Raw genomic sequence first — 27,157 nt, 5'->3', positions numbered from 1 at the left:
TAGAACAATACTGATTTGTATGATGCAGCTCTACCATCATAAAATTCCGAATTTGCGCCATCTATCACATTTCGTTTGTACTACTTCTCGACAAGTTACACAACAACAACCGAGAACACAACAAAACATATTAATGACAGCGAGTTTGAAGCAGTTCGGATTAAACGCAACAGATGGCGCTTATTCCACATTAATAAAAATTTTAGGCATAAAAGTATTAAATTCAACTTTTATTAGTAAGAAGATATTTTTAGTAATTATTTTAGTAAAAAATGTTGAGGTAATGCAATCTTTTGTCCTTGTTTTTAGGTTTTTTGGCCATAGTGTGGTAGCACTTAGTGTAGTCCCAAGCGATCTCGTAGGGGGCGCTGGCTTTCTTCGGCAAGCACTCGTCTATGAAGTCTTCGATCATTTCCTTGTCTGAAATAAAAAACGTGCAGATTTATAGTAACTCGTGTAATTCAAAGAAATAATGGAATAGGTAATATTTATTTGTAACATTGAGGTTTTTGTCTATAGTGCTTCAGACTCTACCATTTGTTGCAAATAAGATAAACACTAAACAGTAATATCATTCGTGTCCAAGATAAAATGTTATTATTCGTGTCCAAGATTTAGAATTTTATGTCTTATTTTAGCTATTAAATATCTTTAAAGATGACGAATTTAATCGCACTGCAGAAAATTTTAAACAATATTTAATTTTACTTTATATAAAAGTAACTATCCAATAAATTATTTTATACCAATAAATTATTTAATACCTATTCGAAACTGGCCATCTTTTGTTACAAAATATGTTGTGTAATTTTATAGGAGTAACAACCGCAACAGTAAAAATTTTAGCCATTTCTTCCTTTTTTCACTTAAACTCATCATTTCTCTCTTGTATTTATTTTCAAAGCTTGAATTCGTCACTGAAATTTAAGGGACGAGACAAAATAAAAAAGTCATTGTCTTAGACTGTAAAAAGTAATAATTTAGCCAATAAAATAAATAAGTTTAGCAGTAAATTATTATTACTCGTTAACTCATTAAATCACAGTTTTCAACTTTATACACTTTAGTAATTTACAATACTATTTTACTTAGTAAGTATGAGTACAAGTGTGAAAATATTGTAACAATACATAAATAATTTACATAATAATAATATAGCGATTATTTAAATTTATAAGTAAAATTATATTACAGAAACAAGTAACAAGACAAATAAAATAGAAATAGAAACACAAAATTTCTAAAAAATATTATTATAGTCGAAAAATTATTAGTAAACTGTGGTAGAGGTTGCAATAAAAAGATGATTATAAGTAGTATTAAATAAGACTACAACAGAACTTTTAAAAGTGTAAAACAAACATCACAATGGCATTAAAGTAGATGTGAATAAATTTTCATGGATTCATCAAAATATGTCGTGAAGAAAAACAGTTCCAAATTAATACTGTAACAATTAAATCCCTTATTACTTTAATTATGATAGTTTTTTGTCATTTGCATGGAGTTAATTATAAAAAATGGCAAAAGACAATAAAAAAATTGCCATGCCAAGTTCATCGTTTTCTTCATAATTCTTCAGTTCTTCGTCATCTACAATTCCTCTCTTGATACCCACATTTGGAGATTCAGATGCTGAAATAGAAGTGCTTGAAGTGGATAGGCTCTAAAGAAATGTCTTCTACATACTTAATTTAACACTTGACCTAAGAAGTATTAAACTTAGATTGATAACATCTAGATGGAGATGGATAGTTTTCATACAACAAGAGGTTTACCTAAAGTATGGCAAAAAATATTATGTCACCTTACACACGTTTTCAAGCCTAGATGCATATCCAAAGCAAGCCGATCCATGGATAGTAAGCGCAAGAAAAGTGAGTTCCTCCGTGGTTGAGGATTCCGAGTGAAACTCGCTTCCATCTTCGGCCTGATCATCACTTACCATCAGGTGAGATACAGGCCAAGAGCTTCCTCGTTGTGGATAAAAAAACTTCAAAATAAGCCCGTGGTTTAAAGTGAAAACGTACGTAAAATGACATTGGATAACATTAATGATTTTGGTCTCACTTTAGACGAGGTACTTGTATGAAGAATGAAGACATTTTGGTGTTATTATCTAAGAATTCAATGGTGTTCGACTTTGTCAACTGTTGAAATGTATGCGAAAACTATCCAGTGCTCTAGTTTGTAGTGCTTCACTTTTTAGAGCTTACTATCCATTTTAGGGTGGATTCGACCAAACAAGAGTCATTTTAATCTAAGAATAAACTTGTCATTTTGACATAATTCCCAAACTGAAACTGTCAATGTGCCAGTTATACCAGTGGGTCTAGACAAAGTGCAAATTATAATCGCAAACCAGTCGAAAAGTGGTCGAAAAGCCCCTTTTTTGTATGGAGTTTTGACGGATTCGATTTTCGATTCGATCAAAAAGTGCGTTTTGTCTAGGGGGGCAGGACTTATTCTCGGATACAAGTTTGGTCGAATCGGGCCTTAAAATATTAAATCAAAACGAAAAAGGAAGCTATGAACAACACAATCCAAATCGTTTCATCTTTGTCCTTATCGTCGTCGTCGCCCTTCTTGCCCTTCTTGCCTTTCTTGTTTTTATTCTTATTTCTCTTCACTCTCACGTGCGAGTTTAGAGGTTTAGTAACTGAAATTGAAGTGCTTGTGCTAATTTACAGGAAAATGAAGAAAATGAAAATTGTAAGTAGCCATTCCCAGCTTTTTGGCACAAGTTATACAAGGTTATTTTTAGTATAAATATACGAAACCTTAAAACTATTTGTTCAGAATCAGTAATAGAATGCATCGCAATATTTTTTATATCATGTTACATTTTGACTAAATAATATATACAAATCCATAATTTACGGACAACTTACTAAAATGTTCTGCGCGTATGGAAAATGTTGTCAAAGCTTAACAAACATTGCGTTGTCAACAACGAAAGTGCCGCGCGCTGTACGATGTCTACACTTGCGTGCGGATAATGGGACAACAAATAAAGCTTGGAACTTCGTGAGTTTTTAAGGTATCATTTTTTTATACTGATTCTAAAGATTAAAATACGTGACACGTTTTTCGGCTTTCGTATATACAAAAAATAACCTTGTATATGATTGTGTTTAGTGAGGAAGAGAGTATTCTAGTGATAGTAAAGCTTCAACCACACCAATGCGTTCAGATCGCCATAGCCGGCGCGATCACGGCGCGATCATATGGAAATGAGAGGTCACGACTTGTCATAGGCCTTTGATCGCGCCGGCGAGGGCGATCTGCACGCGTTGGTGTGGTTGAAGCTTAAAAGAATTTTACTAACATAGTCTGTTTTGTTTTGAAGCAAATCTAGAATTAATAGATAAAGAAACTAGCTGAAGTTTCTGAGAGCAAAATAGAAAGCGAAGATCTTGTGTAATGTAGAGATTTTAGTCACAAAATTCAATACTTTTAGGATAGATTTATGGAGGGCAGTAAGGGCAAGTAAACCAATGCTATACATAAATTATTACGTAGTACAGTTCAAGAAAATTTGAAACTTTTCTTAAAATATAATCCCGAACTTTTAGATTATTTCCGTCTTTTCAAAATCTGAGAGCTGTTCAAAACTTTTAATGAAACCCCATGAACATGGTTCAAAAACGACACCAGTTAAGCCTGCCCTAAATGCCCTTCCATAAACCCATCAAAGACGTTTATATTCACAAACCTCTATCAGGCACCATTGCAAGAGCGTTGTCGAGACGGAACACCCCTTCATCGCTCATCAGGTCGTATTTCCTCAAGATACACAGCGTCCATTTTTTCAGAAGTTTGTTATCAAGCTGGAAATTAATAAGATTTAAAATTATCGCTAAGCAGAAAGAATTGATGGACTATTTGGAAAAGGTTTTTAGTGGACATCGTGCAGTGTAACGTATAGCACTGAACACAGATCACAAAAACTAAAGGGAGATATGAAAAGGGGGCTTAGCCAGTGTTTTTTTTTTTTTTTTTTTTTTTTTTTTTTTATGTGATAGGAGGCAGTGTCGCAGCAATTTGCCCAAAACAGAACACATTGCTCGCGACAGCAATGTGCCAAGTTGAGGTTTTAAGTATAAACAGTTTACATTGCTTGCGTATATTAAAGATTATTCGCACGTTGAGTACTGATACTTCTCATCTCTCTAGAAGTCTAGATCTCTATGGCACTGAATTATAACTTTTACCAAGGATGAACCTTATTCTTGAACGTTTTCGCCGCTCAAACAAAACAAAATTGTCTTCCATCACTAATTTCTCTATGGACACTGGACAGTGCTATGGAGGTGAAACTCTTGGATTGAAGGAGGATTTTTAGGAGTGACACACCCAATGATGCCTCCAGTCTACATTACGACTTGAACTTAAATCAACCAAGCATCATATTGAGGTGCCTAAATCAAACCCATGTCTTCTTCTTTTATTTTGGCAACGACTTGGTTTTGAGAACCCAAGCCCATGTCAGATGCCTTTGCATTGTCCCAGTTCCACTGTCATCGCTTTTCAGATTGTAAAATTCATTGATTTTATCTAGTGAACGGTTTATCAATATTTTAAGCCGTCATTTGTTTTGTTAATGAAAGAGGATTTTATTAAACTTGTGTTCAACTTACTCGCCAATCCCCAGTCTTCAGCTTCAACACCAGGTCAGGGCTCACTTTCGTTTCTTCAAAACACTCCATGTGCCATTTCTTCAGCAGTTCCTTTTGTTCATCACTCAGACACTAGAAATTAATTAATTTCTTTGAAATCGAATTCAAAATACAAAACAATCTGATCTGAAACCTGTCAAGGTGTTTTGGAAGTAATGCATTAACCAAATGTGATGCATTCCCTATAATATAACACTTGGCACGTAATAAATCAATTCGCGAGTAACGACCACACCATCGGAAAACGTAGTGTGGTCAGGCCCCCCACTAAGTGGACCGATGATCTGGTAAAGGTCGCGAGAGGTGCCTGGATACGGGTGGCGCAGGACCGGTCGTTGTCGAAATCCTTGGGGGAGGCCTTTGTCCAGCAGTGGAAGTCATTTGGCTGAAACGAGCGATACTAGATCTGTTGGATTTATGGACGCATAAGAGAAACTCCTTACTAATATTGTCTATGGGCACTCTCGTCCTTGTCGCGTTGACAGAATGTTCTCATATATTTTACTATAAAATATAAAGTCTTCATATTAAGCTTTTTTTGCTGTTTACATAGTCCTCTACTGAAGAACTGTTTTCCAAATTGGTATTAATCAGTTCTCGTAATAGGCCAACTTTACGACTTAGGCCACTGTCTTCAAAAGCCTTTGCTAAATTCTAAAACGTCTTACCTGAGTATGAGTAAACACAGTAAATAAAACTACCGCAGCAAGCTTCATATTAAAGACCGTGAACTTTTGTCAACACACAATTACTTTATTAAATTCTTGTTCTAACCCACTTTCTCCCCTGATTAAGGTTTTATGACCGTAAATCCTCAACCTTTCCTATTTATACTGTTAGTTCAATCCGATGTTATTATTTTGATCTGAAGAAGAATATTCCATGCAAAAAGAGGATAAGGGCATTCACACACTGAACTTTTTGTCGTCTTTTCACTGGCAGTAATAGCAGTTTTTTGCTCTCAAATTCTTACACTGTTTGAAAAAGATAGTAGTTGATTAGTTCATATCCAGTAATATCTCAGGTACTTGTATTTTATGCGTATTTTTTTAACTCTATTTATTTTAATGTCGTTATCAACCTACTCATTTGAAAAAAGCTTATGTCCTGTTTATAACTAATATTTTGTTGATGTTATTGTATTTTGTGACTCTACCAAAATTCACTTTTAAGGGACGCTGAAATCAAGCAGAAAAACTTCTTTTTGCTTATTTCATTGAGTTTTCTTTAGAATTATAATGCTTGACGATTTGTCGTTCACTGTGCGAGAAGCCTATTATTGTGTGTTTATCTAATAATTACGTCAGGATCATTGTTTTAATTCAAAAGGTTAGAGCAAAGAGCGTTTGTTTACCAAATCTTAAATTCTCCTCACAATAGTGTTTTCATATGAAATATAGATAAATAGAAAAATCGCTGGGTTTAGCCGGCATTTGAAGAATGTACCTAAAGGGTGACTGACGTTCATTAAAGTATTATTTTAACGTTCTTTAAAATTACGATTTTACTTTAAACGCAGTGATTAAATGTGAGTCTATAGGTAGCAGGAGTTGTTATAGACTTACTATGATTAGATGAAATAATTTATGTTCTTTCGTTCTCAATGAAATACACGAGTTTAACTTTCCGTAACGTTTCCGCTGCATTCTAGTCTAGCTGCGTAAGTTCTACGAGTAGAAGCAATCCAGTATTTAGACTAGGCGCAGACCAAGGATTTTTAGTTGACCGATAGTAACAGTTGGGCCCGATTCTAATTTATATGAAGAATTGGCCGATAATAAATCGGTATAGTGTGCGCACTTTCATACATTTCCATAGTGATTAACAGCCCGACCCAACTATCGGCCAACTAAAAGTTGGTGGTCTACGCTAAGGCTTAGGGCTATATTTCACCGGGACACCATGGCGGCGCAACCAGTCGCCGGCTACCAACAAAATGTATACAGCTTTGCGCAACCAAACGGACACCAGGTGAGTAACTCTCTATAGAGCTGTATACATTTTGTTGGTAACCGGCGACTGGTTGCGCCGCCAATGCCGCCATGGTGTCCCAGTGAAATATAGCCCTTAATGTGTAGGTATGGCCTAATAGTGACTTCAAATAATAATTTATTGTCGATGTGACGTGTATCGTGTATTTAGGTAGTATCTTCATTTAAGAATTAGTTAATCAAAACTCGGTCTTTTTCTATAAATGGGGGAAATAAAAACCAATATTCTTCTTCTTATTAATTTTGTCATAAATGGGGAAATAAAAACCAATATTTTAATTCCACTGTTTATTTCTTTAATTAATAAATTCGCTTGGGCAGTCACCGTATTGTTAAATATTTTACAACCAAATTGTTCCCTGTATTTAATTTCACTTGGATGAATTTAGTAGTAATAGAACATGTAATTATTATGACATGGTTTTTGAAAATAACGGTTACAAATTGATGTTTTTAGATGATGTTGATACTTCGATAACTAAAGCCAATGATGATGAACTAAAGTATTTGCCTTTCAATAAACAGGTTATCTCAATTGCTCAAGCTAAGTGTCAGTTTGGGGTCATAACTGACTTGACCGATTCGTAGGTCACTGTTGATCTCACTATCAACTGACTAGTATAGGAACAAATGACATTGGCCATGGATCACCAATCTTAAAGGCAGCTTGAGCAAAAAGATACTCTATTTGGAGCTCTTATTGGGTCAAAATGGCGTGTTTGGGGTCCTTTTCGTAGTAGCACTTGACGTAGTTCCAGGCTGTCTGGTGGGGGGTGTTCCCTTTGTTGGCTAGGCAGGCGTCGATCACCTTCTCTACCGCTGGCTTGTCAGCTGTGGACAATTTTGTACGTGAGTTATTGACATTCAATAATATTAATGTTGAACGACGAACCCGTTGTTGTTGTCCTACTCCAGGGAACTACGCCAGAGGCATGGAACAGAAGCGTGGTGGTGCTCTTCTTCAAGAAAGGTGATAAGACCTTGCTGAAGAATTACAGACCCATCTCGCTTCTGAGTCATGTCTACAAACTGTTTTCGAGAGTCATCACGAACCGTCTCGCGCGTAGGTTCGATGACTTCCAGCCTCCCGAACAAGCCGGATTCCGAAAAGGCTATAGTACCATAGACCACATCCATACGCTGCGGCAGGTTATACAGAAGACTGAGGAGTATAACTTGCCACTATGCTTGGCGTTCGTGGACTATGAGAAGGCCTTCGATTCGATTGAGACTTGGGCAGTGTTACAATCTCTCCAGCGGTGCCGTATTGACTATCGGTATATCGAGGTACTGAAGTGCTTGTACAAAAACGCCACCATGTCGGTCCGAGTACAGGAGCAGAGCACGAGGGCGATTCCACTGCAGCGAGGCGTTAGGCAGGGAGATGTTATATCTCCGAAACTGTTCACCGCTGCATTGGAAGACGCTTTCAAACTCCTGGAATGGAAAGGATTCGGCATAAACATTAATGGCGAGTACATCACTCACCTTCGGTTTGCCGACGATATTGTGGTCATGGCAGAATCGTTGGAAGATCTTGGCACAATGCTCGAAGACCTTAATCGAGTTTCCCAACAGGTAGGCCTGAGGATGAACATGGACAAAACGAAGCTTATGTCGAATGTCCATGTTACGCCCTACCCAGTTTCAGTTGGGAGCTCAATTCTCGAGATTGTCGACAAGTATGTCTACCTCGGACAAACGATCCAGCTAGGTAGGTCCAATTTCGAGAAGGAGGTCAATCGTCGAATCCAACTCGGCTGGGCAGCGTTCGGGAAACTACGCAACATCTCTTCGTCCAAATTACCTCAATGCCTGAAGACTAGAGTGTATAACCAATGTGTGTTACCAGTGATAACTTATGGCTCGGAAACGTGGCCTCTCACTATAGGCCTTATACAGAAGCTCAAAGTTGCACAGCGTGCTATGGAGAGGGCTATGCTTGGTGTTTCTTTGCGAGATCGAATCAGAAATGAGGAGATCCGTAAACGAACCAAAGTCGCTGACATAGCCCGACGGATTAGCAAACTGAAGTGGCAATGGGCAGGGCACATAGTACGCAGAACTGATGGCCGATGGGGCAGAAAGGTTCTGGAATGGAGGCCGCGTACCGGAAAACGCAGCGTGGGACGTCCACCTACAAGGTGGACCGACGACATCGTAAAGGTAGCAGGGAAGCGCTGGACGCAGGCCGCTACCAATCGATCAACATGGAAAGCATTGGGGGAGGCCTATGTTCAGCAGTGGACGTCCTATGGCTGAAATGATGATGATGATGATGAATAATATTAAATTCAATTTTTCAATGATTCTCTTAGTTAATACGTTGGACGCCGTGCGCCTTACTAGTGAACTTCGAACAATGTGTCTAGTGTCTTGGCAGTCAATGACTTAAGATACCAGTTGCAAAATAAAAAATAAGTGTTACCAAACATTTTTGGGTTCATAATAATTTACTTTAAAATAGGTACCTATTTTGCTTGTTTTTTCCTTGATAACGAAGTGAAAAAAAGATCATGTCTGCAACATTCAACTGTTAAATTGTTTATCTAACAGGATAAAAATGGCGATTGTGCTTTGCATCGATTACGAGCCACAATATGACAATCATTATCGTATCATGATCATATTCAAAGTATGTTCAAAGATATTGAGCCTTATGCTACTAAGATTTAGAGTTGTATCATCATCAAGCTCTGATGTCGAATCGTATTCGTATCGAATGTAGTGGACCAAATGCTTTACAGGGTAGTGAAATTACATTAATACAAAGCTATTGGCACTTTGGAACAAGCTATTTTCTAATTCCACACATTGGACGAGTGCCGTGTGACCAACGTTGAGGCCAACGTATGGAGACGTCCCGATCCCTTCGAACTTGTAATTCGAATTTCAAACACACATAATGTGTTTTCACACAACAGTCAAGTTTTGCGAGATCCTGCTTTAATGCATCATGCAAAACTGGATTGCCGTAGGAACGAGCCCTTAAAGTATTAGATAAATACATACCTGGGTTAGGAACTTTAGCCAGAGCGACGTCCTTCTTGAACTTGCCCTCCTTGGTCATCAGCTCCGACTTGATCATCATGCAGAGGGCGTACTTCTTCAGGGCATCGTTTTCGGTCTGCAACAAACAGTGTTCATCATCATCATATCAGCCACAGGCATCCCCCAGTAATCTCCAAATTGGCCGATTGGCAGTGGCCTGAATCCAACCACCATTAAAGAGTTACTTACCTAAATGTATTTTCTTACGTTTCAATTTCTATCGTTATAGAAGGAATTAAAGCAGTACCTATACGAAAACTGTGTAAGCCGCAAGCATAAGTACACTCTATCATACGCGAACAGAGACTAATATTATAGAAACAGGTTTTTAGCCTATGCGCAGACCATCAATTCGTCGGCCCATAGTTTAGTCGGGCAGTTGATCAGTATGGGCATGTATGGAAGTGCGCACATTACACCGATTTGATTTGGGTGATTCTTCATACAAATTAAAATCGGGCCCAACTATCGGCCAACAAAAAAACGATGGTCTTTTTTTTATGCACAACGAGGAAGCTCTTGGCCTGTATCTCACCTAATGGTAAGTAATGATCAGGCCTAAGGTGGAAGCGAGCTTCACCCGGAATCCTCAACCACGGAGGAACTGGCTATCTTACCTCTAACTGCCGGAACACAATAATGCTGTTAACATTGTTGTTATTGCGACAGACTTAGGTAAGATGGTGGTAGCTTGCCAGGCGGACTTAGAACAAGCCCTATCACCTACCAAACCGAACAGAAAAATCTGCCCCCACTGGGAATCGAACCCGGGACCTCTGCGTCTGAAGCAGGTGGTCTTACTACTAGACCACAGCGCCTAGACTTACAGTTACAGAAAATGTGCGCGTCTGTAATATTGTCGTACCTTGTAATCACCAGTCTTCACCTTGTTCACCAACGCCTCTTCCACCTTCGTCTCCGACAGACATTCTGACTTGTGCTTCTTCAGCTTCTCCTTTTGCTCATCGGTGAAGGACTGAATAAAATAATAATGTCAAGTTACATTTAAATTCAATTTATTTTATTTCAAGTTTAGGTTAAAATGAGCTCCGGACATTTAAGTTCTGGTGGTATTAATCCGCAATTACAATCAATGAAATTAATAATCGAGCTAGCGACAGTAATTTTGTGTTAGTTCTGTAATTAATTACTTTATTTTGTAAAAGTAGAGTGGCTGATTAGGTAGTAGTAGTAAGTAGGTTAGCCCTAGAGTGCGCGCGCTATGAGCATTTTGCCGCCCTTTGCAAAAAAGTGTTAATAATTCGTAAAGCAATAAATTGCCCTCTAAGTGTGAGCTTTTGGTAGCTGCCCCTGCGTTCGTTCCTAACTCATTCTGAAAAGCTTAACGTCATTAAATTCAAATTATTTATTGCATCTCACATGGGTAAGGGTTGGTAGAGCATAATTTTGCACATGAGACACCCAGTGAAGGCGTTGCAAAAACATAAAAAATAACATTTACATTTATCATTAAACAATTGCATCAACAATCAGTGCATGAATGGCCTTTTGAGGATGAGTTTCTTACCGTCAGGTTACGCCACGCGGCAATTTTCTCACCGTACGCCCACTCATGTAAGTAAAAATTTGTCTCATAAATTAGACCTTACTTTGTAGTGTATTTATTTTTTTATTTATTGTAAAGGCTAAAAAAATATTTAAATCAAAGAATTTAAAAGTATCACGTGATTATATGGAAAAATAAAAAAATAACAGATCTTGTGACATTATTTAAGATTTTATTTACTTCATCATCATCATCATTTCAGACATAGGAAGTCTATTTCTGAACATAAAATATGAACATTGCACTGCACACACCTATGTGAAGTCTATATTGCCGAAACATAATTGCTGTACAAAGGAGCGGCAAAATGCTCCCCACAAGCCCACTGGCGTTACGAAAAAAGACGAGCTCACTCTAGGGTTAATTGCTTTTCAGTGAGTTCTAAGGTTCAAAAATTTAAATTCTAGGTATGAGTATTATAGCAAATTAAAATACAAACAAAACACCTGGCAAGGGACACTATTAATGTGAATATTCTTTACAATGAACCTGTTTAAATGCCCACAGAACCGATGCTCAGCAAAATTTTTAATTATAACTTTATTGCAAACATAAAGATTAACCCAAAAGGCTGTAAAGGGAAGACCTATCCCTTATCCTATCTTGATAAACACCAATGATTTTTACGAGTAACTCTATAGCAGACAAAAAACCAACGCAAAAGTCTATAAAGGGCAGAACAGATGGCTATATTGATAGTGATAAAACTCACCTGGGCCACAACGAAGCAGACAACGAGCACGACTAAGGTCTTCATGGTGGAATGATGCGTACCCGTGGGCAGACGCAGCTTTATATAGCCCGGGGCGTGCGCAGGAGTCGATCCGTTTACGCAGGACGTTCAGGGGTGGTGAATTGTTTATTCAAAATTAAAATGGAATATTTTTTAATTTTTAATTAAAAAAAACGGGTGATCGCATTTCTTGTCAGTACCAGTCGATATATTGTCTCAAAGTGGTAGAGCAAGATATTTGTGACGTGTATGCGTCCTGAAAAGAGCCAACATACTATAATTATTATGAATATTCTTATGTGTAGTTGAATAATAATACGGTATTTAGAGTTAGAAGTTTGAATAATTACTAATTAGTATAATTTAGCATAAAACTATTGTTATTATAACTTCACGGTAATATTCATATTTCCTTGAGCGATATTCATATTAATTATTTATACGAGCTCTGTCTGTGACCTTTTCATAAATAATTGGATGTCTAGACAATTTGACCTATATTAAAGATTTTTTGTTTAAAGACAGACTGTATCTTGAAGTTTTGCAGACGAACAAAAAGTAGTAACGGGACTATTTCCACCTCTCTTTCCCACCGCTGCAACTCCTGTGTAGCTAGGATCTACAGCTTGACCGCCAATAAAGACCCAATCAGAGAAGATTAAATTTGTCCCGGGGGAAAGTTAAACTGTCATTGGACCCGCAACGAAATTAATCAGACGAAAAAGGGGATGTAGTAAGTTGTTGAATCAATATTTTTCTAAGAGATATAGGTACATGTTTTATACTACTCATAAGATTACGTTATAGTAGAAAACAATATTTTTGAGACCATGAATATCTCGCGAGTGTCGAGGCGAGAAGTAGGTAACGTTAGATTTATAGGTCATGGCTAAGAAATGGCTACACAAAATTCTACTTTTATTCTTAAGGGTTCACTCAATTTCCTAACTAATCCATAGGAACTGGTTGGCTACTAGAAAAATTGTACGAGTAGGTATGTGATGTAGATTATTTTTCTCTAAATCCATTTGACCAGCACGAGGAGTTTAGACCAAATCTTCCACTTGCCTCTGGTAAACGCTACGGGCGTTACACAAACTATGAGGTCTCACATTGCGCGTGACACACGAACCAATCACAGAACTCTATTCAAAAATTATCGTATGTAAATACCGGCGTAAATAAGTCAATGATGATATGATGAATAGTTAAGACCTTAAATAAAGTTCTGTATAGAATATTATTATCTGACAAAATGTTGCGCACCCCTGCCCAATACAGGCCGGTCTGGAATGATCTGGGATTAGCCTGTGTCACATCTCAACTGATGTCTTCGGCGCACACTACTCGATATTTACTATAATTGTTGTAATTGTATTTTTATTATTAATGATGCGAAACCAGTCCCAGTCCTGGACTCGTTTATTGAGTATTAATACTGAGTATCTAGTTTTGCTATTTTATTAGGGCAGTAAAACTGGAGATGGGTTATTTTGCATTCATACCTAAGTAAACGAACAAAAATCAAAAGTGAATAAATATTAAAAAATTGTTCACATGTTTCTGTATTTGTATACGTTAATTTTTTCTCAAACACATCTTATTGAATAGGTCATAAGATGAAGTACCTAGGTCAAATAAAACTTAAAGGTATTTCGTCATAAAGATAGTAGTAAAAAATAGCCATGTTTTCACTGAATGCCTACTTACAAATTTTAGTATCTCACTAAACCTAACTTTATATTCCCAAACGTGAATATAAGTCCAATGGCTTCATCCAGTGCCTTCCTGCAACCTTTACCTAACTTATAGATCGTTTGTCCACCTTATGGGCAATGATGTTGACAAAATAATTTATGTATAGAGACGATCTTTCTAAAAATTCAACCGACTATTCAAAGAAGTCCACCTTCTTTGACATTATGACATCCTTGTCATAATGACCAAAATGTAATGATAAAAATTTGACCTCATATACGCGGGATCAGGTCATATACATTTTAGACACGAAATGTAAAATAGACGTCTATTCGAATTGAGAACCTATTTGTTTTAAATCGGTTAAAAATAAGCCCCCGTGTGCGCGCGCGCAGGTCTAATAGCTAAATTGCAGAGCACAATGAGCGGGCAGCTCCGATCATTGATTTATTGTTGTCCGTTGACCCGGACGGCCTCTGCGATTTTTATATGTATATACCTACCAATTCAATGGAAAGATACAGCAGTTTATGAAAAAAAAACGACCAAGTTTAGGTACATCCTATTTATAATGTGTGCACATTATATTTTTACTAGAGGGGTAAGACACTCCAAATAAATAATTACACACGTAAAAAATACTGATACAAAATGTTTTTATATTGATAGACAATAACGATTTTTAAGTTATTTTTAGACTTACTTTTCTGATCTGTGTTTACAAATCTTCATGTGACGATCTTATTTACTTTTCGTCTTTCTCACCAAAACAATGTAAGTTTGAGCAAGACAATAAATACCAAAATCTTAAACTAACGTAATTTATTCAGAGATGTTAGATAGAGAGAAATATAGGAAATAAAATGGTCGACATAAATGGAAAGATCTGATCTTCTCTTGTGTTGTTTTGATAAGTTACATGTATTTTTTTTTATTCTTGATGCGTACTGTAACCGAATTATACACACAACCCTGCGTTGCGTGCCCCTTGGAGAGACATCGAACTTTCACTAATTATAATTTACGGTTACATTATTTTTAGACGGTGTCTTCTCCAAGGGTTGCGCAATAAGCAAGGGCGTCCGCGGAAGACCAGCTTCGTGACTTGCCCTTTTGAGCATGTCACGATAAATGCTGAGCGGGTGCCTATTGGCACAGTTTTTTCTCACCACTTGTTTTAATAGCCTACATATTTTGTGTTTTTGTTGTTCTTTTGTATTGTGTCTTTTTTTACTGTGTCAATAAACCTTTTCTATTCTATTCTATTCTATCTAGATTTGCTGCTTAATGACTCATGCAATACCTACACAAGAATTACACTGTACAAAGAGTCACGTAGGTACCTATGACAATCTTCCCACGTAATTGAATTCACTACATTAAATCCCTCTCAATAAAACTCTAGTTTGTGTCCCTTCAAACCAGTTCCCGACCTTGGCGTTCCGGTGCCGTGCGCCTCATCACGATTGATCAAGCCATAAAGATGCAAGGAAGATGGCACTTTAGTAACGATTGGATGCGCGTGGGTCGATGTTACTGGGCAAAAGGGGTGATGTTGGAACAGTCATCTGTCATTGTCCACGAGTAAACCCTTTTTTATGATACTTTTTAGTGTAGTTTTTACTCCTTTTTGACTATTTTTATGTTAGTTTTTTAATAATATTATGTTCGAAAGTAAAAAATGGGTATTATGTACCTACGTTTGCCGTACTTAACTTACTTAATAACCGTATTATGTACCTACCTAAATTACAACAAGAAAATGGAGATTTTAGAGTATACAGTGTGAGTCACGTTAAAGTGTACATATGAAAATATATGAAACTAGACCTATTTTTATCGATAAAAAAGAAGTCAAAAAATTTTTTGAGATTTTTTTTTTAATTTTTATTGATTTTTTTTTCTTCCAATTACTTGTTGTAAAGAAAACGTAATAACTTTTAAACTAAGCGGTATATCCTGATAAAAGAAAAACAGTAATAATGCTAAATCACAGGCGATACTAAAAAAATACATGAAATACCCAGAAAATGCCAACAAATAATAAAAAATGATACTTTTTGAAAAAAATCTGCTTAAAAATTCATATTTTTTTGGTTATTTGATAAATGGCAATGCCAGATTTTGTATGGAAAGTGGCGTCTTTTTTTTTTCGCGCGGCCATCGACCAAACTTTGTTTTTTGATTACAAAATAGTGTAATAAACCAAACTTACTATGGCATGTATACCTCTAAACTCAGTCTGAACTGAGTTACGAGTATTAGAAGTTTGATGATTTTCATACTAGATTTGCTTTTTGTGCGCAAGTTTTGTAAGAAAATGCAACAAAATATTGCGCTATTTTTTTATTGCGCTGATTCTGCTCCATACTGATGTCTGGAGCCTTTAATGGATGGTATTGTTTGTTTACACATACAATCTCACTATTTTGTTGCAATTTCTTACAAAACTTTGCGCGAAAAAAGCAAATCTAGTATGAAAATCATCAAACTTCTAATGCTCGTAACTCAGTTCAGACTGAGTTTAGAGGTATACATGTCATAGTAAGTTTGGTTTATTACACTATTTTGTAATCAAAAAACAAAGTTTGGTCGATGGCCGCGCGAAAAAAAAAAGACGCCAATTTCCGGCATTGTCTTTTCTCCAAAAAATGCCCCTATAACATGTGGTTTTTATTACTTTTTATTATTCTCTATCGTATTACTTTTGTAAAACGAAAAATCGTATGTCTCTATCCCTATCACAACGTTTGCAATGATCGTTTGAACTAAGCATCTACGGGCGCGCCATTCAACGCTTCGTTAACAACGAAACTGAAAGTGACTCTAGATTTGTAATTTTGATAAAGACAAGTTAGATTTCAAATAAAAACAAAAGATTTCGAAGTATAATAAACATTTTAGTTAAAATTAAAATTGTCTCTACCTGTAGCGGAGAAAAATGTGGTGGCAGGCCTTTGTTCAAACGATCATAGCAAATGTTGTGATAGGGATAGAGACATGCGATTTTTAGTTTTACAAAAGTAATACGATAGAGAATAATAAAAAGTAATAAAAACCATTTGTTATAGGGGCATTTTTTGGAGAAATTTATCAAATAACCAAAAAAATACGAATTTTTAAGCAGATTTTTTTCAAAAAGTATAATTTTTTATTATTTGTTGGCATTTTTTGTGTATTTGATGTATTGTTTTATTGCCTGTTATTTAGCATTATTACTGTTTTTATTTTATCAGGATATACCGCTTAGTTTAAAAGTTATTACGTTTTCTTTACAATAAGTAATTGGAAGAAAAAAAATCTATAAAAATTTTTAAAAAAATCTCAAAAATTTTTTGACCTATTTTTTGTCGATAAAAATAGGTCTTGTTTCATCTATTTTCATATGTACACTTTAACGTGACTCACACTGTATTTATTGATACTAATATGTTACCTGATGATTATATTACAAATTCTGCATAAATACCCACTGTTTATTAATTTAGTAGTGTGATTTAAAAAAATATCGTTATAAAAAACAGTTAATTTGTAAATCAAAGCCGTAGGTATACGACTCTGCCATTGCGGAGAGTCCAGAAATTCTCATGAGATTCTTAATTATTCACCATTTTTTCATTCGTTTTATTTCTTTACAATTCATAAACCACTGCAATACATCTGCAAACGTCGATGAAAACGCTGCAAACATAGTAAATATGACATAAACTGGCACCAAACCGCGCATGCGCTGTCACGGGGTTAACCTGGCACCGTTTAAACGAGTCTGCACTGAACGTAGGCTCGAACGTGTTAATGTAAACATAAACAAAGTGAGCAAACTTGAAAGAGCAGAAGAAATGTGAAGTAAAATGGACGAAAGACCGAGGAGACTTAAAGGTAAGCAGTTTTGATATTTTAAAGTAGAAATTATCTGTTAATTTAAATTAGTAATTTAATCGCATTGAAGACTGTCATAAATCAAAATTGTACTTTTCCACGAAAAAAGTTTTAACTTGCCCAGCGCACGCTGTCGTTATTAAAAATAAAACATATTTTGCGTAAAGTAGCGGTCTTCTTATCAATGTCCAAAGTTTAAAATAATAAATTGCGTTTTACAAAAACATAATAATGTAAAAAAAATGGTACAGTCCACGACACATTTATTGTTGCAAAATAAGTAGAAGCTATAATATCTGCATAATACGTAGAACAATGTTGAGTTTGATGTGCCATTGTCAGAAAACTTTCAGGTGCTAAGAATTTTCAAGTTGTGACTGTCTCATACTTTCAGTAGATATCATTATTTAATAAATTACATTCAATTTTAACAACTTGTTATCGGACTGTATAACATACTCGTAAATAAGTAGTTAGAATAAGTTCATAGTAAGCTTCATGACAATATTTTTTTTGCTCGGGAGAGTCCATAAACCCTAATAATTTCAAATTGCCACAATAACTCTCTCTTTCCCTCTAATGAGAAATACTTAGGCGTTCTGTAAGATTCATAGTTTGTCCATAATGTTGCGGTAAACTAAACCTATCCAAGACAACTTCACAGTGGCACAGACAACTGCATATCAAGCTTGACACCTTGTTATCTTATGCAGTTGTAATAAAGGCGATTTTAAAACAAAAAAAATATAGTTTGATGGACTCTCGTCTGCACAAGTCCGCATTGCGCATGCCCAATCGTTGCCAACTTCAGAATAGTTGTCCAAAACCCACAAAACGCATACACGACAGATAAATCAACAAAAACTGTGAAAATACACCAAATATTGGACCAAAAATTTGGTACAGTTCACGGAATATACATTGGTTTTATTATTGAGGATTGGATTATTAATAATTGTGAGAATTGGGAAGTTACACAAACATCTGTTTCGGTAAGTCACTAGTCCTTATACGTCACTGTACGGCATAAATTAAAATGTATGGTCTAATTGTATCGTGTCTAGAATAGGTAGGTATTTTCATAAACGTATTTTTTGCGGAGATAGGGAAAATACTGAATTTTTTTACTTATGTGTTTTGGCATGTCAAAATTTTATTTGTATGAAATAATCGGTTGCATTGTCCTTTATTTTTTATTATAATAACATAATGAGAGACATGCACAAAATACATAATAAAAAAAGTAAAAACAAGTATGTACTAGCTTACTAAACTCCTTGAAAAAAATTTTGACATTTAAAATATAAATAAAGGTAATAAAATCTAGTCTAAAATGCTTAAACGAAATAGATTTTCTTTTGTTTAGGGTTTGTGGTTCCCCATATTTTTTTATATTATAATCATTGTTGTAAGCAAATATGATTTGACGTTAATGTTGACTGTACAGTAGGTGTAATTTATAGTTCTCGTCCAGCTCAATGTTTGTTATCAATTACATACACTGAGATAATTTTTGTGTATACTGCATTAGTAACCGAATTATTTATCGCTTGTTTCACACGACAAAGGTCGTGTTCATATCAATTCTAGCAAGAATTTAAAATTATTCTAGTGTCTAAAGTGATTAATATTGTCAACTGCATTATCGTTTAAACAAACTCATACAATTAATTTCTAATGTCATTCCATACGGTCCGTTATTATTGTTCGACGTCAGGACGTTGACATCGGGGTGTATTAAAAAAATAGCACAAGCGGGGTTGCCCGCACTGCGCCGTATCGATTGCAGCGCCACGCAGGCGCACGCCGCTACACCCGAGCCAGTGGCTACGCGACCGGGGTACCGAGGGTACAACATGCCGAAACCGACGCCCGTGGAGGACCTGATAATACCACCACAAGACCAAAAGATATGCGGGACAATATGCGTCTGCCAAATGACAGCAGTGCTCAGCGCTGTCGCGATCGTCTATCTAACAGTAGCTATTTACATGCCTTACACAAGAGCCATCGCTTCCGGGATTGACCCCACACCGATCATGTGCACCACAACAAGGGCCGTCAACAAAGACAACTGCGACTGGGGATCGTGTGGAGAATGGTGCCTCAGCAAGACATCGGGAGCCTGCATCCAAATCTATGTCAACGTCAGAAAGAACGGCACGTCTTTACTCCTGTCAGAATGCGGCAGTGCAGCCAACAAAACTTGCTACGGCATCGACCAAGAAAACGCCAGGAAGTATCACTGCATTCGAGATGAATGCAAAAATTTGACAGGAACGTTCAACTGTACAGAAGGAAAGTGCATCAACATAACAGACGCTTTTGAATGCGCATTCAGAGAAACAGATCCGCCCTTGAAATGTTCTGGGAGAAGAGGGAAGATAACTTGTATAGACGTTCATGGATTGTTCTCGTGTAACAGAGGAACTTGTAGAAAAATACGAACGCCGTACAACTGCGATCGCCGCTGCGTCGACATCCCGACCCGCAACAAAAACGTCATAGTGCTCAGTGGTGACAGGGTTTTTCTCGCAAAATGTGCAAAACTAGCTCAAGAAGAAGGCGGTGTGATAGTGTGGAACGATTCTGGTGAAGAAGTGCTAATGATTTCCTGTCATGCTGTGCATAATGGCACGTCGGGTGTTGTGGCTGTTGATTGCATAAACGCTGCTTTGTTGCCAAGAACTGAGCTGACAGATTTGACCAATTTCACGTACCTACAGTATTTGTATACCGTACGAGCAGCACCGAATCGAATGATCGCTCCATCAGAAGTAGAATTGACATTGGCTAATGACAGCCGCTTAATGATCAATCTGGAAGGCTGCGTCAATACTCTAGCTGATGAATGCAAAGAGTTCCTCAAAGATTACGGTCGAGATGGCGCTGACCATAATGCCAAAGCAAGATTCCCTTGCTTCTACATGGAAAACAGTCCAGATACTGTTGTAGCCAGATTTGATCTGGAAACCACGTATCGCCAGTTTCTGGTAGCTCTAGTACTACCCACAGTGTTGGTGGTTGTGTCGTGTATAACTTTGATGTTGTGTCAAAAGACTGTGGAAGTAGGTGATGACGCAAAGATGCGTTTCAAGGGCTGCACCAGCGGTCAAGCTGAAATGCAGCTATCTCCAAATGATCCTGTTTCTCCACTCTGAGATCAGTCACGTAAGATTTTTTTCAAACAAACAATAATTTATTGCCCATAAAATATATTAAAAATACAAACAAAATACAGGTAATTATTACCCTTATTTGAAATCCAAACAGTGGTATTTCAATTCAAGCCAGTTAACATGTTTGTCCTTGATATAAATGTGTCGTGACTGGAAGGAGTTTGCGTACATTGAATATTTTATTTTAAGGCCTCTCCTACACACGAAAGGAACTCTACTTAGGATTCAGTTTAACCTAGTTACTAATGCATACCCTATTAACAGAGTAAGTGGAGTAATTACAGCAGTTTGTAGTAATTGAATTTGATTACATGATTGTCTCTAGGTGCTTAGCCAATTTGATAAAGTCATAATTTTACGAGTAGATTGCCAACAGGATTATTTACTTGGCTATTTTTAACTGATGACATAATGTACAATTGTAGAAACAATCGCAAGTTACTTGTTACTATTTATTTACAAATACACAATCATAATTTTAAATATTATATTTACCTATAATTTACATGTTGTGAACTGTACCTAAACCATTTCTTTATGTGTATGAAAGTAAAAATAATAAGAAAGCAAGCGTCAGTAAGATGACGTCATAGGGGTATTTAAATGAGCTGTTGTCACGCAAACAAGCTGTATTAAGTTAAGTTTTATGTGACCAACTTTGTTGGTAATGTCGTTTACTATTTCTCATTCCAGGCGTTCCCCTCCTCTGCGAGGGTCCGGCTGGTTCACTAAGAGACGACTAAACGCTTGCAATGCTTTCTACTGGCTGAACTCCTCATGTCTTCGATGAGCAGATCCCGGGGGAGCCTCTCCCCAGCCGCCTCCGAGAGATCCACGCTCCCCATGGGAGCTTCAGCCGAACCAGGCAGCCCGGAGTTCAAGCCACTAGAACCGACCAGAGAGCAGTTGCTAACGCACTTTTTCGAGCGATTCAAATTCTACACATCACTTTGCCTCGGCACGTCAGCTATACTCGCAGTCTTCGCCTTCCTATTCTTAATACCCTTTGTCGTGGAGCCCGCGATCCAAACCATCCTAGCAGAATTCGTCCCAGAAGCTGGCATCTGTGCGGTTTCCGAACACGTCCAAGCGAATACTTTAACCAACTGCACATGGGCATCATGTCGGGAGGGCTGCACAACTGCCCACACAAAATGCCACAAGATCCGCGTCAATCTAGCAAGAAGACCTTATGAGGAAGGCGCAAAAGTACCAAAGGAATGGGACGAAACTGACTTGAAATTCCTAATCAACCCTGAGGGTTGCGGATATCCACCGAGAGTGAACTGTTCTATATTCGCAAGCGAGTATGCAGGGCCTAAAGCCCCGAAGATATTTCCATGTTACTATAGCCTGACGAGGCCAGATCTGGTGGTCGCGAGGTATTCATGGGAGTCAACAGTTAGGGGCTTAATATTGGCCCTGGTGCTACCCACGACTGTTTTCGTGTTCAGTCTAAGTGTGCTCGCTTATTGGCACTGCCGCTGCTGCGACAGAGCATGCAATAGGCGAGTTCACGCCGAATCGTATGCGAGTAAAGAGGAGTAAGTATCTATTTTATCTTTTAATTTCTGTAGTGATTGTTTTTGACAGCCTTCACGAGCACTGATGACTGAAAATCTTCCTCTTCATCTCAATGCAGTTTTAATTTTTTGGGAGTTATATCGGTGTCAGTGCTTGCGAAAGGAGAACTTTTTAGTTTATTGATGATTCTAAATACTGGACTTTCAGGTCCGATAGCGATTTCAAGTTTGGCGATGGAACATCGTAGTGGATATTATTATTGTTGGAATAATTTACTTCACAAGTACGTTTCATGTTGATGCACTGTAAAGAGTGAAGTACTCAATCTTTTGACTCAAAAAACTTCAGTAAAATCACTGTATCCGTCAGTCAAACTATAATTTCCTTTTCTACTTTATGTTCGCAACAACTTTATACACAATTTTATCTAAATTTTAAATTGGCTTCAACGCTTAAAAATTCTAAATTACAATTTAATAGTAGTTGTAGATGCTATAATTCACAATTTTGAAATAAAAATAACTATTCAAATTGGCTTTTGGAATTAACCTTTAATATATTTTTTAAGTCTTACTTATTTCATTGATCTTTAATTGCGAAAGTAAAGTAGAAAAATAGTCTTCAAAAACACTACATTAAGACCTAGATTAGACTGCACGGATTTATTTCTAAAATGTCAACTGCTGAACTATCTAGTCATCATTAGAACAAGCACTTTTCTTGAACAAAGTACTAAACCTTAGTGTAGTTTATTAAATAAGCTTAATTTTTTCAATTGGTATATTTTTCTCTAAATTTCTATCTATCGGTCTTCTTAACTAACCAGACCACCAATTCTAATTTGAATAATAATACCGCTTATGTTTGCAACAGTTCAAAAATATTAACTATCAGAATCTGTTGAGTGACATTTCTAATAAATAAGTAACATAAGTGCTAACGAGAACGGCACATCAAGTGAAACAGTTGCAACGCAAAAGCGCTCTTATTATATCAATAATAAGCGCAGTTTTAAGTTCAACTTGTTACGGTTGATGTGCTATTGTTTTTATTACAAAATATCTTTGTATCATGCCCAAATATTTGTATTTAAATTAAGTTTTTCTCTATTTACAGCAGCAAACTCCTCTGCGAGTTGGATGACGATCCGAGTGACGAAGTGTTCTGACGCCGCGCTTCCGCCGCCCGCCGCCGCACCTCCCCCCGCAACTATACGCAGCTTTAAAGACGCCGATTGGCTAATCTTGCGATGACGTCATTTGTGTGATGTGGTGACTGGTAGCCACTGCTAAAGTTCGTATCACTGACTATTACGTAGCCACTTTTAAAGCCTGTAACGCTACGTATATTACATACGTAATAGCCATTTCTGAAGTCTGTAGCACTTACTACGTTTGTAGCTACCGTTAAAGTCTGTAGCATTGACTACGTATGTAGCCATTTCTGAAGTCTGTAGCACTTACTACGTCTGTAGCTACTGTTAAAGCTGTAGCTTTGACTACGTATGTAGCCATCTGAAGTCTGTGGCACTTACTACGCCTATTATAGCTACTATCAAAGTCTGTAGCATTGCCTACGTATGTAGCCATTTCTGAAATTCGTAGCACTTACTACGTATGTGGCTACTGTTAAAGTTGTAGCATTGACTACGTTATGTAGCCATTTCTGAAATCCGTAGCACTTACTACGTATGTAGCTACTGTTAAAATCTGTAGCATTGACTACGTATGTAGCCATCTGAAGTCTGTAACACTTACTACGTATGTGGCTACTGTTTTGTACGTAACATTGACTTCGAGTGATCACTTCTAAGGTTCGTAGCACTAATTGAGGCGTAGCTAACCCTAAAGTTCCGTAGCACTGACTACGTCGTGTCCACTGTAGCCGTATTTATTCTAACCAAGAAATACGTCTTGTATAACACTTCGAATTTTCATAGCCTCGTGACATATGGAATCACTGAAGAACTTTCTCTACTACGTCGTAGCCTTTGTTTTTCGTAGACGGCCAGTGTTACGCCTCGTAGCTACTACGAGTAAAGTGACTACAGAAATACGGGCGACATGTTTGTATGGTACCACCTTAAATTTGTCGTGTTAAACGGTACATAACTTTAAGATAATTTACTAAAGAACTTTGGTTCGAGGTCACTTTACGGTGCTATTATGAACTACGACGTCACACACGTTACTTCATCGCAAAGCTAGTTAAAAGCGTTACATCAATATTGCGAATGCGTATTATGAAAACTGAGGTACATTTTACAATAACGATTAATGGCAATAATGAAATGAAATAAAGAATTTTACTATTCGAAGCTTAAGTAGTGACAACACAAATATTTCCAATACTGTGGTTTTTCACACATAAAATAGTGTTTGTTTCTATGACATATTTTGACGCAAACGCAAACTTTTGGGGTGGTATATGAAAATGAGCAGTATTATAACGATTTTGGCGGGCAGCAGGGCTTTTGCTTGATATTTGTATAAATAATGTTTTGAGAAAAATGATAACATAAAAAATTGAGCGTCTCTTTGTTATAAAATTGAGCTATGCCGGATATTATAGTTGTATAAGTTTTCTTTGATCTTTTTTGCTTCCGGAAACGCGTGACTTTAATATTGTGTTCTGTATAAACTAGCTAATAAGTATACCTAGATAGAATAATTCCTATTGAATAGTGCAAAAATATTAAGGCAAATGATAATAATTATTGAAATACAAAAATAGTTAAGTGGATTTATTTGTGAAAATCATAATTTCAGTTTCAATAACGGTTTGAATTTTTGAGATATCGTAAATAATTCAGTTTTTATCAGAAAAATATAAATATGAGAAACAAAAGTGAAATAAAGTTTTTCGCTTTATAAAATTATTGTAAATGCAACTTAGTTTTTGTACTAAAATCTTAAAATTAATTATAATTAAAATATTATGCAACGTTTTAGTTGTAGATTCAAACAAAATGTAGATGAATTATATTCACTTATAGATATAATTTAAGTAAATCTTCAAAATAATATTTTGTGTAATAATTGTTACATGAAATTATTTACGTTATAAGTTTGTCATTTATCTTAAAAATGCTATTTTAGTATAAAATAAAAAAAATATTATTATTTATATTTCAAAGTACAACTAAATAATATAAAATTATAATATACTGCCTTCAATAATTTTAATGTATCTGCCATGTTTTTGTGATATTAGTGCTTATCGTGTAATGTACATTGCACACATAGAAAAATAATTAAAACATGCTAAAATAAACTTAATAAAAATATAACAAATTGTACCAATCATATCACCAAAACATAAAATATAATTATTCGATCGTACAAAAAATTAAGTGGGAGCAAAATCACAAAAGACTATTTTGTAATTTTGTTTCTCTTATAACAAAATAGAATGCAACTCATTACAAATAAACAAATAATATTTTAAAGTAAAAAATAATGATTTAAAAATTGCAAAAATTAATTTTAATTAATATTATTATTGGAGGATACGTTATAATTTTGTGAAAGTTAAATATTGGTTTTGTTTGATTTTGAAAAAGGTTATATTGCGTAACTTTCATTTAATTTTGCACCGGAGGAGAGCATTTTTTTATAAACGTAAGAAAATCACTACTACATTTTGAAAGTAATTGGGTATGATGTAGATAGTCAATTATTTTCTATTTTAATTCTTTTGAAGATCAAAATTTAGTATGTGAGCCTTTCTCTATTTGTACGTAGTTTTATTGTCTGTACGTAGAATGTGTTTTGCTTTTTCACTTAATTTGTATAAATTAATATGTAACCAATATATTTTGTACATAATGAAAATTGTACTTTAAATATGCTGTGAAACAAATGTAAATAATATAATTTTCAAAGTTATATAAATTATTTACATAAGGATAGTTTTATTTGTAAGTTTACGCAACAGCATCTGAAGCGCAAGACGACACAAATTGTTATGACAAATAAAGCTTATTTTGTAAAATTGTTTTATTTTTAAATAATTTGCAAATAAATAAAACCTCGTTCCCACAACAATCCAGTAATACAAGATTCCGTTAAACTGGACTGTCGTGCGAATGTGTGTTTGCTTTGAATAACGGATCGGTTTTTGTCCACCCACAAGGTGGACCGACGACATCATAAAGCAGTGAAGCGCTGGACGCAGGCCGCTACCAATCGATCAACATGGAAAGCATTGGGGGAGGTCTATGTTCAGCAGTGGACGTCCTATGGCTGAAATGATGATGATGATGATGATCGGTTTTTTATGGGACACTGCAAACGGGATATCCGTGTGAATGTTATTATCAAAACCGTATACTAATGAATAAGATCCTGCAAAATACAGTTTCTGCAAAAAACGGAATGTTCCCGTGCAAACAAGCCCTAAGAAACTGAAGCCTTGGCATTTATTGTATTTCCACTACAACGAACTGTCCCACCTGCGACACTGACAGGGGGGCGCCACCGTCAATACCGGATCGCTGGTTCCGATTTTTGACACGTTGGAATCTAAATAGTTGAACGATGGTGGCGCCCCCCTGTCAATGTGTTTGGTTGGACAGTTCAGTGTAATGGGTCTTTAACTAAAGCTCAGACAATCAAACCATAGATTTGAGCCTTTTTTTTGTCGCGGAGGAATTGCTTTGCGCACCTTCACCACTGCCGAGGGACAGGGTGGTGTGTGGGACTCCCGGCGCCCTGGAAAGGGCGCTGCTCCGTTCTGAAAAGAACTTGGTATACCCAGTAAAACCTCTGCGGCGTGCCGTCATCGCCCGAGTGCACCGTCTGCGCGTAGGCTAACGAGAGCTCTCGTATTAGAACTTATCAGATGGCGCCACTCTA

The 27,157-nt window shown here is 36.4% G+C and overlaps 3 protein-coding genes across 6 annotated transcripts; 1 reads left to right on the top strand and 2 right to left on the bottom strand.

The window, feature by feature from the left end:
• Positions 1-257: 257 nt before the first annotated feature.
• LOC135081813 (uncharacterized) lies at positions 258-5,395 on the bottom strand. The gene is made up of 4 exons (XM_063976593.1): positions 5,348-5,395; positions 4,641-4,751; positions 3,716-3,830; positions 258-420 (listed from the first exon to the last, which is right to left on the bottom strand). The coding sequence occupies exons 1-4, from the start codon at positions 5,393-5,395 to the stop codon at positions 263-265; spliced, it is 432 nt and encodes a 143-aa protein (XP_063832663.1). The 3' UTR covers positions 258-262.
• A 1,548-nt stretch (positions 5,396-6,943) lies between these two features.
• On the bottom strand, positions 6,944-12,104 carry LOC135081438 (general odorant-binding protein 56d-like). Of its 2 annotated transcripts, XM_063976121.1 has the most exons (5): positions 12,001-12,060; positions 11,250-11,291; positions 10,587-10,697; positions 9,683-9,797; positions 6,944-7,501 (listed from the first exon to the last, which is right to left on the bottom strand). In XM_063976121.1, the coding sequence occupies exons 1-5, from the start codon at positions 12,043-12,045 to the stop codon at positions 7,368-7,370; spliced, it is 447 nt and encodes a 148-aa protein (XP_063832191.1). In that variant the 5' UTR covers positions 12,046-12,060; the 3' UTR covers positions 6,944-7,367. The 2 variants fall into 2 exon arrangements, with proteins under 2 accessions (XP_063832191.1, XP_063832192.1); XM_063976122.1 differs by lacking the exon at positions 11,250-11,291 and having other exon boundaries at positions 12,001-12,104.
• Positions 12,105-17,497: 5,393 nt separating this feature from the next.
• Positions 17,498-26,270, top strand: LOC135081436 (protein tipE). 3 transcript variants are annotated; one of them, XM_063976120.1, is made up of 3 exons: positions 17,498-17,598; positions 21,471-22,321; positions 23,418-26,270. In XM_063976120.1, exons 2-3 carry the CDS (start codon positions 21,555-21,557, stop codon positions 23,467-23,469), a joined length of 819 nt encoding a protein of 272 aa, XP_063832190.1. In that variant the 5' UTR covers positions 17,498-17,598; positions 21,471-21,554; the 3' UTR covers positions 23,470-26,270. The 3 variants fall into 3 exon arrangements, with proteins under 3 accessions (XP_063832190.1, XP_063832189.1, XP_063832188.1); XM_063976119.1 differs by lacking the exon at positions 17,498-17,598 and adding an exon at positions 18,425-18,590; XM_063976118.1 differs by lacking the exons at positions 17,498-17,598; positions 23,418-26,270 and adding an exon at positions 19,163-20,769 and having other exon boundaries at positions 21,471-21,560.
• The last annotated feature ends 887 nt before the right edge of the window (positions 26,271-27,157 follow it).

Source organism: Ostrinia nubilalis, chromosome 20, assembly GCF_963855985.1.
Source record: "Ostrinia nubilalis chromosome 20, ilOstNubi1.1, whole genome shotgun sequence".
In the NCBI taxonomy this organism is placed as follows: Eukaryota; Metazoa; Arthropoda; class Insecta; order Lepidoptera; family Crambidae; genus Ostrinia; species Ostrinia nubilalis.
The sequence above is the reverse complement of the archived record's forward strand: the minus strand, read 5'-3'. Positions and strand labels throughout refer to the sequence as shown.